Raw genomic sequence first — 12,493 nt, 5'->3', positions numbered from 1 at the left:
TTATATGCAATGGAATTCTTCAGATCTTTGTGATCAGTTAGCCATAAGTCAAAGGAAAGCCTCTGGGATAACTCCTAGATTTCTAGCTTTGACACTTTGAAGAAGAAATATATTTGTTTTGGTGCCCTGTATTCATTGAAAGAGTTGAGATAAGATAAAGTAACAAGTAACAGGTTTGGAAGATAGAATGGCATTCAGTTTTTTTTTAATATTTATTTTTTAGTTTTAGGTGGACACAATATCTTTATTTTATATTTATGTGGTTCTGAGGATTGAACCCAGAGCCTCATGCATACTAGGGGAACACTCTACCACTGAGCCACAACCCCAGCCCTGGCATTCAGTTTTTGATATGTTGAATTTCAGATGCCTAATGATACCTAATTTTCAGCACATATCCATTAGGCTGTTTGGTAAATGAATCTTAGCTTAGGAAAGAAGGCTTGTCCCGAGAGAGTAACTTTAAGGAAATAAGATAGATGGCACATAGAAACTATGAAGTGCATGAGTTACTTTCCTGGAAAGCAACTTTAAAAGGAGAGTGTGCGTACATATATGCATGTGCATGGAGAGAGGAGAGATATGCTATGCCATCATTCATCGCTCAGAAAAATTTAGATATTATAAAAGTAGGAAGTACTTAAGAGTTCACAAAAGTTGGCTATGTCATTTTCTGAATATTTCGTTTGCATGAAAGTCAATTTAGGGGTCTTCCTTGTTTTTCAGGGGACTTAAGGTAAAATTGTGGCAGAAAGTATAACAGAATAATTTTCTTGGCAGGAAGGGGTAGTGTTTGAGATCAAACAGACCTGGTTATGAATCTTTCTATGCCACTTTCTGGCTCTTATGATCTTGGGTAGTATAATTCTCTCGATCTGTTAAATGGAAATAATAGTTTTCTTTTAGTAAGGTTTATACTTGCCTCTAGTAGTTGTAGTGATCAGCAATAACATGTAGAAATTTCCTGATATTTATAGTACACCCACAGAATTAAACCAAACCTCTTATGATTTTATTATCAGATTATTATTCTGTTTCTGTCTGGTATCACAGTTTTGTTTTGAAGCCAATTATTCTTTGGATAATTCACTAATGGGATTTCAGGATATAGTTATTTGCAGATGCCTAGTGGTTTGAAAGGTTTCAATATATGCATAAAAATTTGTGGTTGAGTAGTATTTTTATTGTTTAAAGCCAAAAAATGAATCTTAAAGGCTTTTTTAAACATTGATTTATTCTTCATAAAAATTTGTGAGACTAGGAAGTATTATTTCTGCACATGGTAGATGAGGAAGTTGAGATACACTGGAGCTAATAAATAACTTAAAATTATATAGTTAGTAAGTGAAAAGAAAGATTATGAGTCCAGGTAATACTAGGGAGGATAGCTGCAGGGACAGTTCAATGCTCTGGAGCAGATCCTTTGGTGATATCACTTCAATCCCATCCCACTTACTGTAGAGATGTGGATATTCTTCTGTAGCTACGTGTCTGTCATATCACACTCACTTCTTACTTTTGAGAAAATGAAATATGTTTCTGAAAAAAGCATGTCTGTGTCAACAGAGTTGGTGCAAAAAAAAGTAAGATGTACTGCTAGTCTCGTATTTATCAAAGCTAGCCTTTATTTGATATTGTGGAATTTTGGCAATCTTTTTACATACCTTGTCTTATTCAGTCTTAAAAGCAACCATGTTATAAGGTTATCCCATTTTTAAGTGAAGAGACTGAAGTGTGAAGAAATTGAATAAATTGTCTAAGATTGCACAATAAGGAAACCTGAAATTGAGGTGCTGTGGCTCAGAATTTCATATTTTAAAATGCTTTGCGCCAGTGACTTTGTTTCCATTTATAATTAGGAAGGTTCTATTGGAAAGTGAAAAAGCTTTCACAGTGTATTCTTTCTCCATGCTGTGAATTTTAATTTTTGTATTTATTCATGATAACATTGAATGAGCAATATAAAATTAATTAATAAGCCACAGCATTGATATTAGGAAAAATCCTAAAGAATATGGTAATTAAAGTACATTTTTAATGGTAAGTGAGTTCTCAGCTCTTTTGCCTTAGCTCCTGCCCACCTGTTTTATTTCTTAAGCTGCAGCTAGTAGGAAATTATAGTAGCTCTTGTTTTTGCTCAGATGACCAGAGGTTGTATTCTCTCATCTCTCTAGTGACTTCTAGTAGATAGGTTCAGGGACTGACTTGAATCTCTTATTCCAGTTATCAGGTTTTGGATTCTGGTGAAGCTGTTTGGGATTGCTGACAAAATGAGCAATATTGGCAGAATCTTACTTGTACTTGGTCACAGAAAGATGGAGTGGCCTATATAATAAAGTGATTTAAATCTTAGGCTATGAAGATTAACAATGATTATGTATTCTTTGATGGCAGTATGTTTTGTTTTCTTGCTCCTTTTGCTGTGTGTGTGTGTGTGTGTGTGGTGTTGGGGATTGAACACAGAACCTTATGTATGGGACGCAAGCGTTCTACCAACTGAGCTATGCCCGCAGCCCTTGTTTTATTTTTTCCTTCTCTCTCTTGTTCTTTTTTTTTTTATCATTACTGGTTTTATTTCTTTATCTTTTTTCACTTTTTCTGTCCCTTCTAAAAATTAAAATATTATGAGACAGGCTTTTTGTCTCTGCTTTATTTACTCTTCAGTAATAAAAGAAGTTTCCAGTTTCTATTGCAGAACTAAAGGGAACAAACAGCAAAGAGTAATCACCCAACATGGCAGCCACAACTGTCATTGGTTTCTTGTACAAAGGAATGCTTCATAGATTATGGGTTCTATGACATAAATTTAAGCATTTTTAAATTTAACTTCATTTTAGGTATTACAGCCATGAATGAAGAAAATATAGATGGAACAAATGGATGTGGTAAAGTTCGAACTGGCACTCAGAATGAAGCAGCATTACTTGCTTTGATGGAAAAGACTGGTTACAACATGGTTCAAGAAAATGGGCAAAGGAAATTTGGTGGTCCACCTCCAGGTGGGGATTTGTTTATATTCTTTTAAATTAGATCTTTAGTCATTTAGATGATGTGTATATTTCTGCAAGTATCCCAAATAGTAGCTCTCTCCTTGTAACTGCTTTAAGACCTCACCAGTCATTTTAAGGGGAAGGGATAGATGCTGTGCTCGTCTTACTCCCCCACCTCCCACCTCCCTTTTCCCCCAGCTCTGCTCTTGGTTTGAGAAGCAGTTGAGAAAGAAGTCTGGATTGGTACAATGTGAAAAAGAGTACTTTTGGTATTAAAGTGGAAGTTGTTTGGGAGAGAATTTGAAAGCAATGAGTAGAAAATTGCTATTTATATAAGAAAATCAGATTCAAAAAGATATAGTATTTTATTTTCCTACCAGTGGGCAGTGCAGCTACTTTGTTCAGAGCCCTCCAGTTAGCTTTATTATATCTAAAGTTCTTGCTTCCAATGACCTCAGTGACTGTATCACTAAATCCTTTGCTTGACCCTCAAGCATGCTGTAGCCATATAGACCTTTATGCTATTTTGCTCTAACATCTAAAACTCCTGTTTTTTTCTTCTTCCTGAATGCTCTTCTCTGAGAGATTCCTCATGGCTCATTCCCTTATTTGTACTTAAACATCACAAGCTCAGAGCTTTACCATGTCACTTTATTGAATGCATCATCCCTTTCATGGCTTGCTTTTTCCTTCATAGCACTTACCATTCACTTATTGTCTTTCTTCTCTTTTGAATATCAGCCATTGTATCTCCAACACCTAGAATAGTGCTTGGCACATAAGAGGCTCACAGCAAGTTTGTTGAATGAATAAATGATTCAGTAATGAATAAATCTTTTTAAATTTTTTTTTTTGGTCTTTCAGGTTGGGAAGGTCCACCTCCACCAAGAGGCTGTGAAGTTTTTGTAGGAAAAATACCTCGTGATATGTATGAAGATGAGTTAGTTCCTGTATTTGAAAGAGCTGGAAAGATATATGAATTTCGACTTATGATGGAATTTAGTGGTGAAAATCGAGGTTATGCTTTTGTGATGTACACTACAAAAGAAGAAGCCCAATTAGCCATCAGAATTCTTAATAATTATGAGATTAGACCAGGGAAGTTTATTGGTGTGTGTGTGAGCTTGGATAATTGCAGATTATTTATTGGAGCTATTCCTAAGGAAAAGAAGAAAGAAGAAATTTTGGATGAAATGAAGAAAGTTACTGAAGGAGTTGTAGATGTCATTGTCTATCCAAGTGCAACTGATAAGACCAAAAATCGTGGTTTTGCATTTGTTGAATATGAATCTCACAGAGCTGCTGCTATGGCTAGGAGAAAACTAATTCCAGGTAAACTGATCTTTTAAAGGTTATTTTTCCATATTAACTTTCTTATTACAAATATGGAAAAATAACAGTACATCATAGATAATTATTAACAAAATATGTAATGCCGCTTAACAGGAATAAAGAATTCTTTGAGTAAGGGAAGTAAAATAAACGATTCTAAAAGACAAGAAATTATTCCTATAAAAATTTATCATGTTTATGATAATTATCAATTACTGAATTATATACTTTAGTTGAGGTGTTAATTATTAATAAAAATCCAAAGAGAATTAATTCTTCTAATGGAGACCTAGCTTTAAAGAATATTTGTCATATTTACTTAAATAAATTTCATTGTCAGGTGCTTGCCTGTAATCCAAGCTACTTGAGAGGCTGAGGTAGTAGGATCCCAAGTTTGAGGCCTTCTTGGTCAACTTAGCAAGACCCTGTCTCAAAATTTAAAAAGGTCTGGGGATATATCTAAGTGCTAAAGCATCCCTGTGTTCAGTTCCCAGTATCGGGTACAGAGGGGATTCCACTAAATTCTGATTATGTTTGCTTTAATAAAAAGTTTTTATGTGAGTAGGAAATGAAGGCTTAACCAAATATAATGATATGTGCTTGAGTTTCTGCTTCTTTGAAGAAATAGTTTTACTTAATATTTAAAACTTTTGTTTTTTGTTCTGATTGTCTTCAAATTAATATAATTCTTTTATACAGGAACATTCCAACTATGGGGCCACACCATACAGGTAGATTGGGCTGATCCAGAGAAAGAAGTTGATGAGGAAACCATGCAGAGGGTTAAAGTTCTCTATGTAAGAAATTTAATGATATCAACTACAGAGGAAACTATTAAAGCAGAATTCAATAAATTCAAGCCTGGTGCAGTTGAACGAGTAAAGAAACTTAGAGACTATGCTTTTGTTCACTTTTTCAACCGAGAAGATGCAGTGGCTGCTATGTCTGTTATGAATGGAAAATGCATTGATGGAGCAAGTATTGAGGTAACACTGGCAAAACCGGTAAATAAAGAAAACACTTGGCGACAGCATCTTAATGGTCAGATTAGCCCCAATTCTGAAAACCTGATTGTGTATGCTAACAAAGAAGAGAGCCACCCAAAAACTCTAGGCAAGCCACCAACTCTTCCTGCTCGTCTTAATGGTCAGCATAGTCCAAGCCCCCCTGAAATTGAGAGATGCACCTACCCTTTTTTTCCTGGAACAAAGCTTACTCCAATTAGTATGTATTCTTTAAAATCCAATCATTTTAATTCTGCAGTAATGCATTTGGATTATTACTGCAACAAGAATAATTGGGCACCACCAGAATATTATTTATATTCAACAACCAGTCAGGATGGGAAAGTACTCTTGGTATATAAAATAGTTATTCCTGCTATTGCAAATGGATCCCAGAGTTACTTCATGCCAGACAAACTCTGTACTACATTAGAAGATGCGAAGGAACTGGCAGCCCAGTTTACATTACTTCATTTGGGTAAGTTTAAAAATATTTAAATAATATGGAATATGAAGTTAGGAATATAATGAAAGACTGTTTATAAATGTGTTTATTTTGAATTCTTAACATTAGTGCAGAGCATTTAGTATTAATTTTATCTGTTTTATGAATTCATGATAAACTGTTGAAAGTTGTCTCCTATATAATATTCCTTCATATAGCATTTTAAGCATTTCTTGCTTAGAAGAAAATTTGGTTTTGATTTAGACCCTTTTTCATTTACTTTATTATTTTTATAATGACAAATCCTAATTTGATAAAAATGTGTTAGTTACAGAATTTATGATATAAACCAACTTATAATTCTGCCCCTACATCTTTGGTAAAGTCTACACGTGATCTTTTTGAGGTACAGGAGTAGGGAGTTCTTTGAGAGACATTTCATGTGGGTTATGTATTGAGCCAGCCTTATGCTCACCAATCTGGAAATTTGTCATTATTACTCATGAAAGGAAAAAAAAAGGCATCATTAAGAGGTGTAAATTACCATCCTCTCTTAATAATTTGTACATTTATAAAGTAAGTTTACAGTGTTTGAGGGATAATTAATAAGGCTATGGTGCTCATATAAAGATATTCTAACTAAATATTTGACATTTGTAAAGGAAGACATGTCACTCTGGTGTGTCCTACTTCTTTCATTTGTGTAATTTTTTAATGCATCTATGGAATTCAATTGGTGATTCCTCTCCGTCCAGAATAATATTTACTCTAAGAGTAGTGGTTTCTTGGTCAGCAATAAGAGAGAAAGATCTACTACTGAGGATTACAGTTTTTTCTTGATTATAATTGTCAAACTTTTAGCTTATATGGTTTCAGAACCATACTAATGAAGCTTTTCTGTATATAAAATTAGTATTCTCAAATTTACTCAAGAGAAGGAATCAAGAAGGAAAATATTATCATAATGGAAAAGTAATTTTTATACATTGTGAAACTTACCCATACTTTTGTTTTGAATATTTTCAGGAGAGTTTGGTTTGGATGTCTCATCAAAACTTTAGGGCTAAATATAGGAGTCTCCTTCAAAGAAACTTTTCAGTAGTGTCCTTCATTAATAGTTTGGAAATGTTAAAAATTTAATAGTCACACAAGATAAATTCTTAGATATTACTTTTTACACAAAATACAAACGTTCTTTTTCTTTAAACAAAGATCATCTAAATTTATTAGGTGAATAGCAAATCATTCAAATTCTTAGACAAAAATGGGTTAAAATTTTTTTTGGAGTGGGGTATATAGGTAATTAGCTGCTGAGCAAGGATTTCCCTTGTGTCTGATCTACCATGGTAATGCTGACACATTTTAAAATTTTTGTCCCTATTCATTCCCTTACAAATTTACTTAAATGTCTAAGATTCTTGGAACACGGCAGGTTTTTACGTAGACATGGCTTGCCCATATGTTTATCCCATAAAGAAGATTAGATTTGGAGGATTTTCATCAACTTTTAACTTTCTTATTAGGATACTTTTAACTTGAGTCCTAGGGCCTTAGTTAACTGTTATTGACCTGGAGTTCCTAAGAAAACTCTTGCAGATATGTATTGCTAACTTGATATTGGTTAATTAATGATAACATTAGCTTTAAGAAATTAAATACTTAGAGGGTTACATGCAGTTTCCTTTTTATCAACCTTGTATCAAAGCTGCTGTTAATAAAAAGTTGAATGATTTTATTTTTTGTATTTACTCAGTGTATTCATTATCAGGGAGAAGAACTAATAAGTGTAAGCAAGATCCAGATATAAAAATATTTTAAAAATTAGATTAAATCCTAGGGCCTATTTGAGCACAATACCCAAGACCTAGGCCTTGACTAGAGACAGTAATAGAAAAATCCATATTAAACTTGAATAATAAATATAACTGAAGTTTGCTCAGGTAGAGATAGAAACTATTACATTTAGGCAAATGAAGAGTAGGAAAGAGAGAATTTAGGGAAGCAGAAAAGCCAGAGATCCAAGAAACTTCAATCCTAAAAAAAAAAACAAAAACAAAAACCAAATATCAGGCCTTCAGAGGTCATTGAAGCAGAGTCAGGAGCTATGGACAGCCAGGAGGTTACATGTTACCACATAGTGGATTAGGAATAGATTGAATATTGCTTGAGCAGTGTTTTAGCTCACTTTTTTTTTCTTTTAAAAATATTGGAGCCTCTGATTACAACATTTAAAGTGTTGATCCTATTTTAGATGCACCTCCTGTAGAGTTTCATTGGGTAGTTCAGGGTTGAAATAAATTAATGGAAGTAGTATGTTTTTGGAGGGGAAGGGGTAGTGTATTTATATTCTGCTAAATGTTGCAAGGATTGAATTTTTCTGAAGTCTTACAAGGTTGTTATTGGCTCTTGGATTCTCTCAAATAGAATTCCTTATGTGTTAAATCATCTTTTGGCTCCATTTAAAAAATAGAAACTAATTTTTTAGTTCAATTTTTAACTGCTATTTTAAGATATTTTCTTTGGATGTGATAATTTTTAAAAATTTTTGTCTGGATATTCTTCTGTGAATCCTTTCAGTTTCATTCTTTTTTCAGGTATTGTTATCTGATCTTACTTTAATTAGTTTTGCTATTGTATGTAATACAAATAATCATTTACCTTTTTATTTCAGATCATTTTGAAGGTATTTCTAATACCTTCTAATCCACATAATTTTGGAATTACCATCCCCATATTTTGAGTTTGAAAACTAAAAGAGGAAAAGAAAATTAGACTTTATGTACTTAAATGATCATCATTAATGTTATGAAAAACAGATATACCTTTTTAGAACTAACAAGAACTAAATGAATATTAGAAATATGGGAGTTTAATTCTGGTGACCATTTAGTGATCTTACCCGAATCCCAAAAGTTCTTGTTTTAAAGCATATAAACTTTTAGAATCAATCTCTGTCTCTCCTCCCAACCTCTCTCCCCCCTCCCTCCTCCTGTCCCCCCTCCCCTCCCCCACTTTCTCTCTCTCTCACATGTTCCTTCCAAAATGAGTTCTATTTTAAGCCAAATACCCTTAAATAGAAGTAAAGCTGAAAGCATATTTTTTGCTTCAAAATTATAAACTGTCTCCATTTTCATAATATCAGAGAATAACCTTCCTTTATGTCATCTGGAGATGATCACCTGTCCACCAGGATAAGAAATTGTGTATTTGCCTGGCTATTTTTTAGGAACCTGTAATAAATATCTTCAGTGAGTCTAATAGGTATAGACTTGAGGGTTAGGATGGATTGGTTCTGTACTAAATGTATAGTTTATAGAGACATCTCGGATCATTCAGTATCACTTTTAAATAAGTTTTTTTTGTAATTTTGCATCTCTTTAGTAGTGGGTCAGAACAATCATGTGAGTAAGAATCCTGCTTTTCTTAAAAGATTAACTCTGTTTTGGATCTGGACCTTTCGGTAGTTACCACTGCTTTTCTCTGGAGGATTCTCTTGTAGGAGTGGAATAAACAAAATCAAGGAGATAAAGGAAAGTTCTGAGGAGTTAAAAAATTGAAATGTCCTGGAGAATACTTGGTGGAAGGGGAGAAGGAGTCTTCTTTGTGTTGATATGAATTTTCCTTATTAAATAATTTATTAACAGTAAGTATAGGCAAGGCATTCCTGCTTATTACTGTGTAATGCTCACTGATGGTAGTGGTTGTTTTTTCTTGACCACGTGAAACTTTAGTTTTTAAAAACAGGGATGAGAACCTCTCTATCACAAATTAGCTTGTGCTTTTGATTTAATTATACCTGATTTGTGTACTGTTGTTCTGGCCATGGTATGATGAAGTTTAACTAAAGAAGACATCTTTTTTGAATACCTCTTGTGAGATAAATGTGCTTAAGCACTTCAGAGATAAAGATAAATAAAACTTGTTTTTCTCTTAAGAAGTCATGGGCTAATGAAGGCAGCACAAATGTATGCATAGGCAATTTTGGTAGTATGAGGGAGGGGTTAGCTTTCTACCTGATCCAAGCTGTAAATCTTGAGAGAATATAATTAAAGAGAGGCACACAACACCAGCAAACTTCTTTAAGAAAATAGTATTGTGGTGGGTTAGTGACTGGCAGTTGTATATAGTGTTTGCTTTGGAAATTTCAGTCAGATTTTAAGAATTAAAAAAGTTGAAAAGATGTGGATGTTAACTGAACTTCTATTAGTCCTTCTGTTTAAAACTTTCCAAGTATTGTTTTTAGTACTACTGTGTTGGATGTACTTGGGGTTTCCTCGATGCATTTAGTTTTTCAAGATAAACCTATCCTGATTTCTGTGGACCACTTTATATATAAGTGTCATTTTTACTGTCTTCTATAGTTTTTTTTCTGTGTACAATTTTTGTCTGACTTGTATGTTGCTTATCATTTAATTTGAAACAGCATCAGCATACTCTTTATTTTTTCTAGTCATTTATTTGTTAAAATATTTAGTGTATGTATTTGTATTGTTTGCTATCAGTATCATTAAATTTAGTCTTTTATTTTCTGTTTTTACTTGTAACTTTCAAGAGTTATGAAATAGCAAGGTGAAAGTCATGTTGAAGTTTTCATCTTAAAAATAATTGGTGCTTTTTTCTTATGAACTATTATTATTTCCAGATTGATGGGCAGAAGTGCAAAAATAAAAAAAAAATTAGATTTAAAATTTTGGCAATAAATTGTTTTGAAATAAAGAGAAACTTTTTCCCAGAGTTTTAAATTTTAATAAGTAATTTTAGTAGATATTTGAGTTAAATATAAAATGATGGTTACTTTAATTATAAGTAGAAGAAAATACTTTTAGAAAGCTATTCTTTCCAGTTTTAATTGAGCCTCTGATGATGCTGTCTCAAACTGATACTTCAAAGAATAAAAATAATTTGACTTAAAAATCACCTAGTTAAGTGTTAGGTTTTGTATGATGACATATACTTGCTTTTTCGTTATTTTCTTCTGAATTAGTCAAAACCAAGATTTTTAAGATTCCTATAAAACAAATTTTACACATCTGTTTTCATATGATCAAATGGTGAGACCAAAATTCCATTAACTCAACTATGTGTCTTTGACCCTCCCAAGAGGGAACAGTCCTCATGAAAATGCATATATATTCCTTTTGGCATTTTTTTTCAAGACCTTTTGAATGATCATCTAGTATTATTCATAATTCTCATTAACACTTGTATTAATGGACCATAAATAATATAGAATGAGTTCTATAAGAGAAGCAGCTTAATAGAGTAATGAGTACTAAAATAAAAATATAAGAATCCGCAGTTTTAGCCACCAACAAAAGATGTGATCTAAGTTGGCAAATGAATTGGTCTTTGTGTGGACTTCAGAGCCTTTACCTCTAAAATGTGACAATTTTATTTGGTGAGCTCTAAGGAGTCTTTTGTCTCAAAAATTGGTGGTTTTGTTTAAAGTACATGTTCAAAAAATCACAAAAATGATATTTTAATATATTTTCTGTTTGCCAAAATACATTTGAATTCAAGTAATTTAAAATCAAGAACTTTTTCTAATAATTAATTCTTCATCAGTTTATCATTCCTTTCATTGTAAAATTCAAAGCTTATTTTTGCCTTTTACATAGCAGAACAACTGGATATAATATTAAAAATTTAGTCAGCCAACTGTTTTGTGTGATGACATGTACTTGCTTTTTTATTATTTTCTTCTCTGAATTAGTCAAAAAACAAGATTTTAAGATTCTTAAGAAATAAGTTTATCACTTCAAAGTTTTTAAACTAGTTTTTAATTTTTTTAACAAGAGGATCAAGGAAAACAATGATGGTATTAAAACATATGATCAGTATTTGTTCCATAGTTATGTTTACTAGCTAAAGTGATCAATTCTGATTTTATTTATTTTATAATAAATAAAATTAATAAATACTTATTTAATCATGCTTAATTCTTTACCCTATAATTTATTAATCTTTGGCTAATACATTCCTAAAATACTGTTCTAATACAATGAGTTTAACAGTAGCTATTGTTGTATTAATAAATTTAATGTCTCATTGTGTCATTTAATTCATGTTTTTAAAAAAATGGTTTTAAAATTTTTCTCTCCTATCAAATGCATATAAGTTCCATTCTGAGATATCAGCAGCAGTTCATAATTTTGCCACATGGTGTCGCCTAAATATATTTTTTAATGTGGCTTTAAAAGGAATTTTAATGTTATATTGATTTTTAGCTCCTTTGTTGCTTACCTTCTTTTTTTTTGTTTTTGTTTTTGAATCAGGAAAATCTGTGTGAGAAGCTGAACTCAGTCTTCTTCAACCTGTCATGCCTTCATTTCTGCTTCATATTTAGTATTTAGTATAGACAATAATAGTTTATGCTGTAGCAATGTAAGTTAGTGAATGGACTAGTGAATGGAGACAGATATTCTACATTGATGACTTTACTGCAATGAAGTTATTTGTGCTTTTAATCACTTTAAAATTATTTCATGTCCATTGCTTCCAGACCTTTTGTTTAAAATCAAATGTACTCTTACCAGTTAATATCTGACATATCAACAATCCTAGAGTAATTCATTCTCTATCCTAGAGCATCACATCTTCTATCCAGGACCTTATGGTATGTTACCTCCAAGAATGGTACACTTCCCTGTGGATTTTTAAAACAAAACAAAACAAAAACCTTAGTCTCCCCAACTAATTAGAAGTTTTAAGCTACCAGAATA

General features: G+C 32.3%; 1 protein-coding gene across 1 annotated transcript in view; it reads left to right on the top strand.

Moving 5' to 3' along the window:
- Positions 1 to 2,848: 2,848 nt before the first annotated feature.
- The window catches only part of Rbm46 (RNA binding motif protein 46), a 34,139-nt gene continuing 24,494 nt past the window's right edge, over positions 2,849 to 12,493 (top strand). The window contains exons 1-3 of the mRNA XM_071614861.1: positions 2,849 to 2,999; positions 3,855 to 4,322; positions 5,022 to 5,804. Of these exons, the coding sequence (XP_071470962.1) occupies positions 2,849 to 2,999; positions 3,855 to 4,322; positions 5,022 to 5,804 (1,402 nt within the window). The remainder of the gene's footprint in view (positions 3,000 to 3,854; positions 4,323 to 5,021; positions 5,805 to 12,493) is intronic.

The sequence above is a fragment of the Marmota flaviventris genome, chromosome 7, assembly GCF_047511675.1.
Source record: "Marmota flaviventris isolate mMarFla1 chromosome 7, mMarFla1.hap1, whole genome shotgun sequence".
NCBI classification, from domain to species: domain Eukaryota; kingdom Metazoa; phylum Chordata; class Mammalia; order Rodentia; family Sciuridae; genus Marmota; species Marmota flaviventris.
This window is presented reverse-complemented; position numbering and strand designations above follow the sequence as displayed.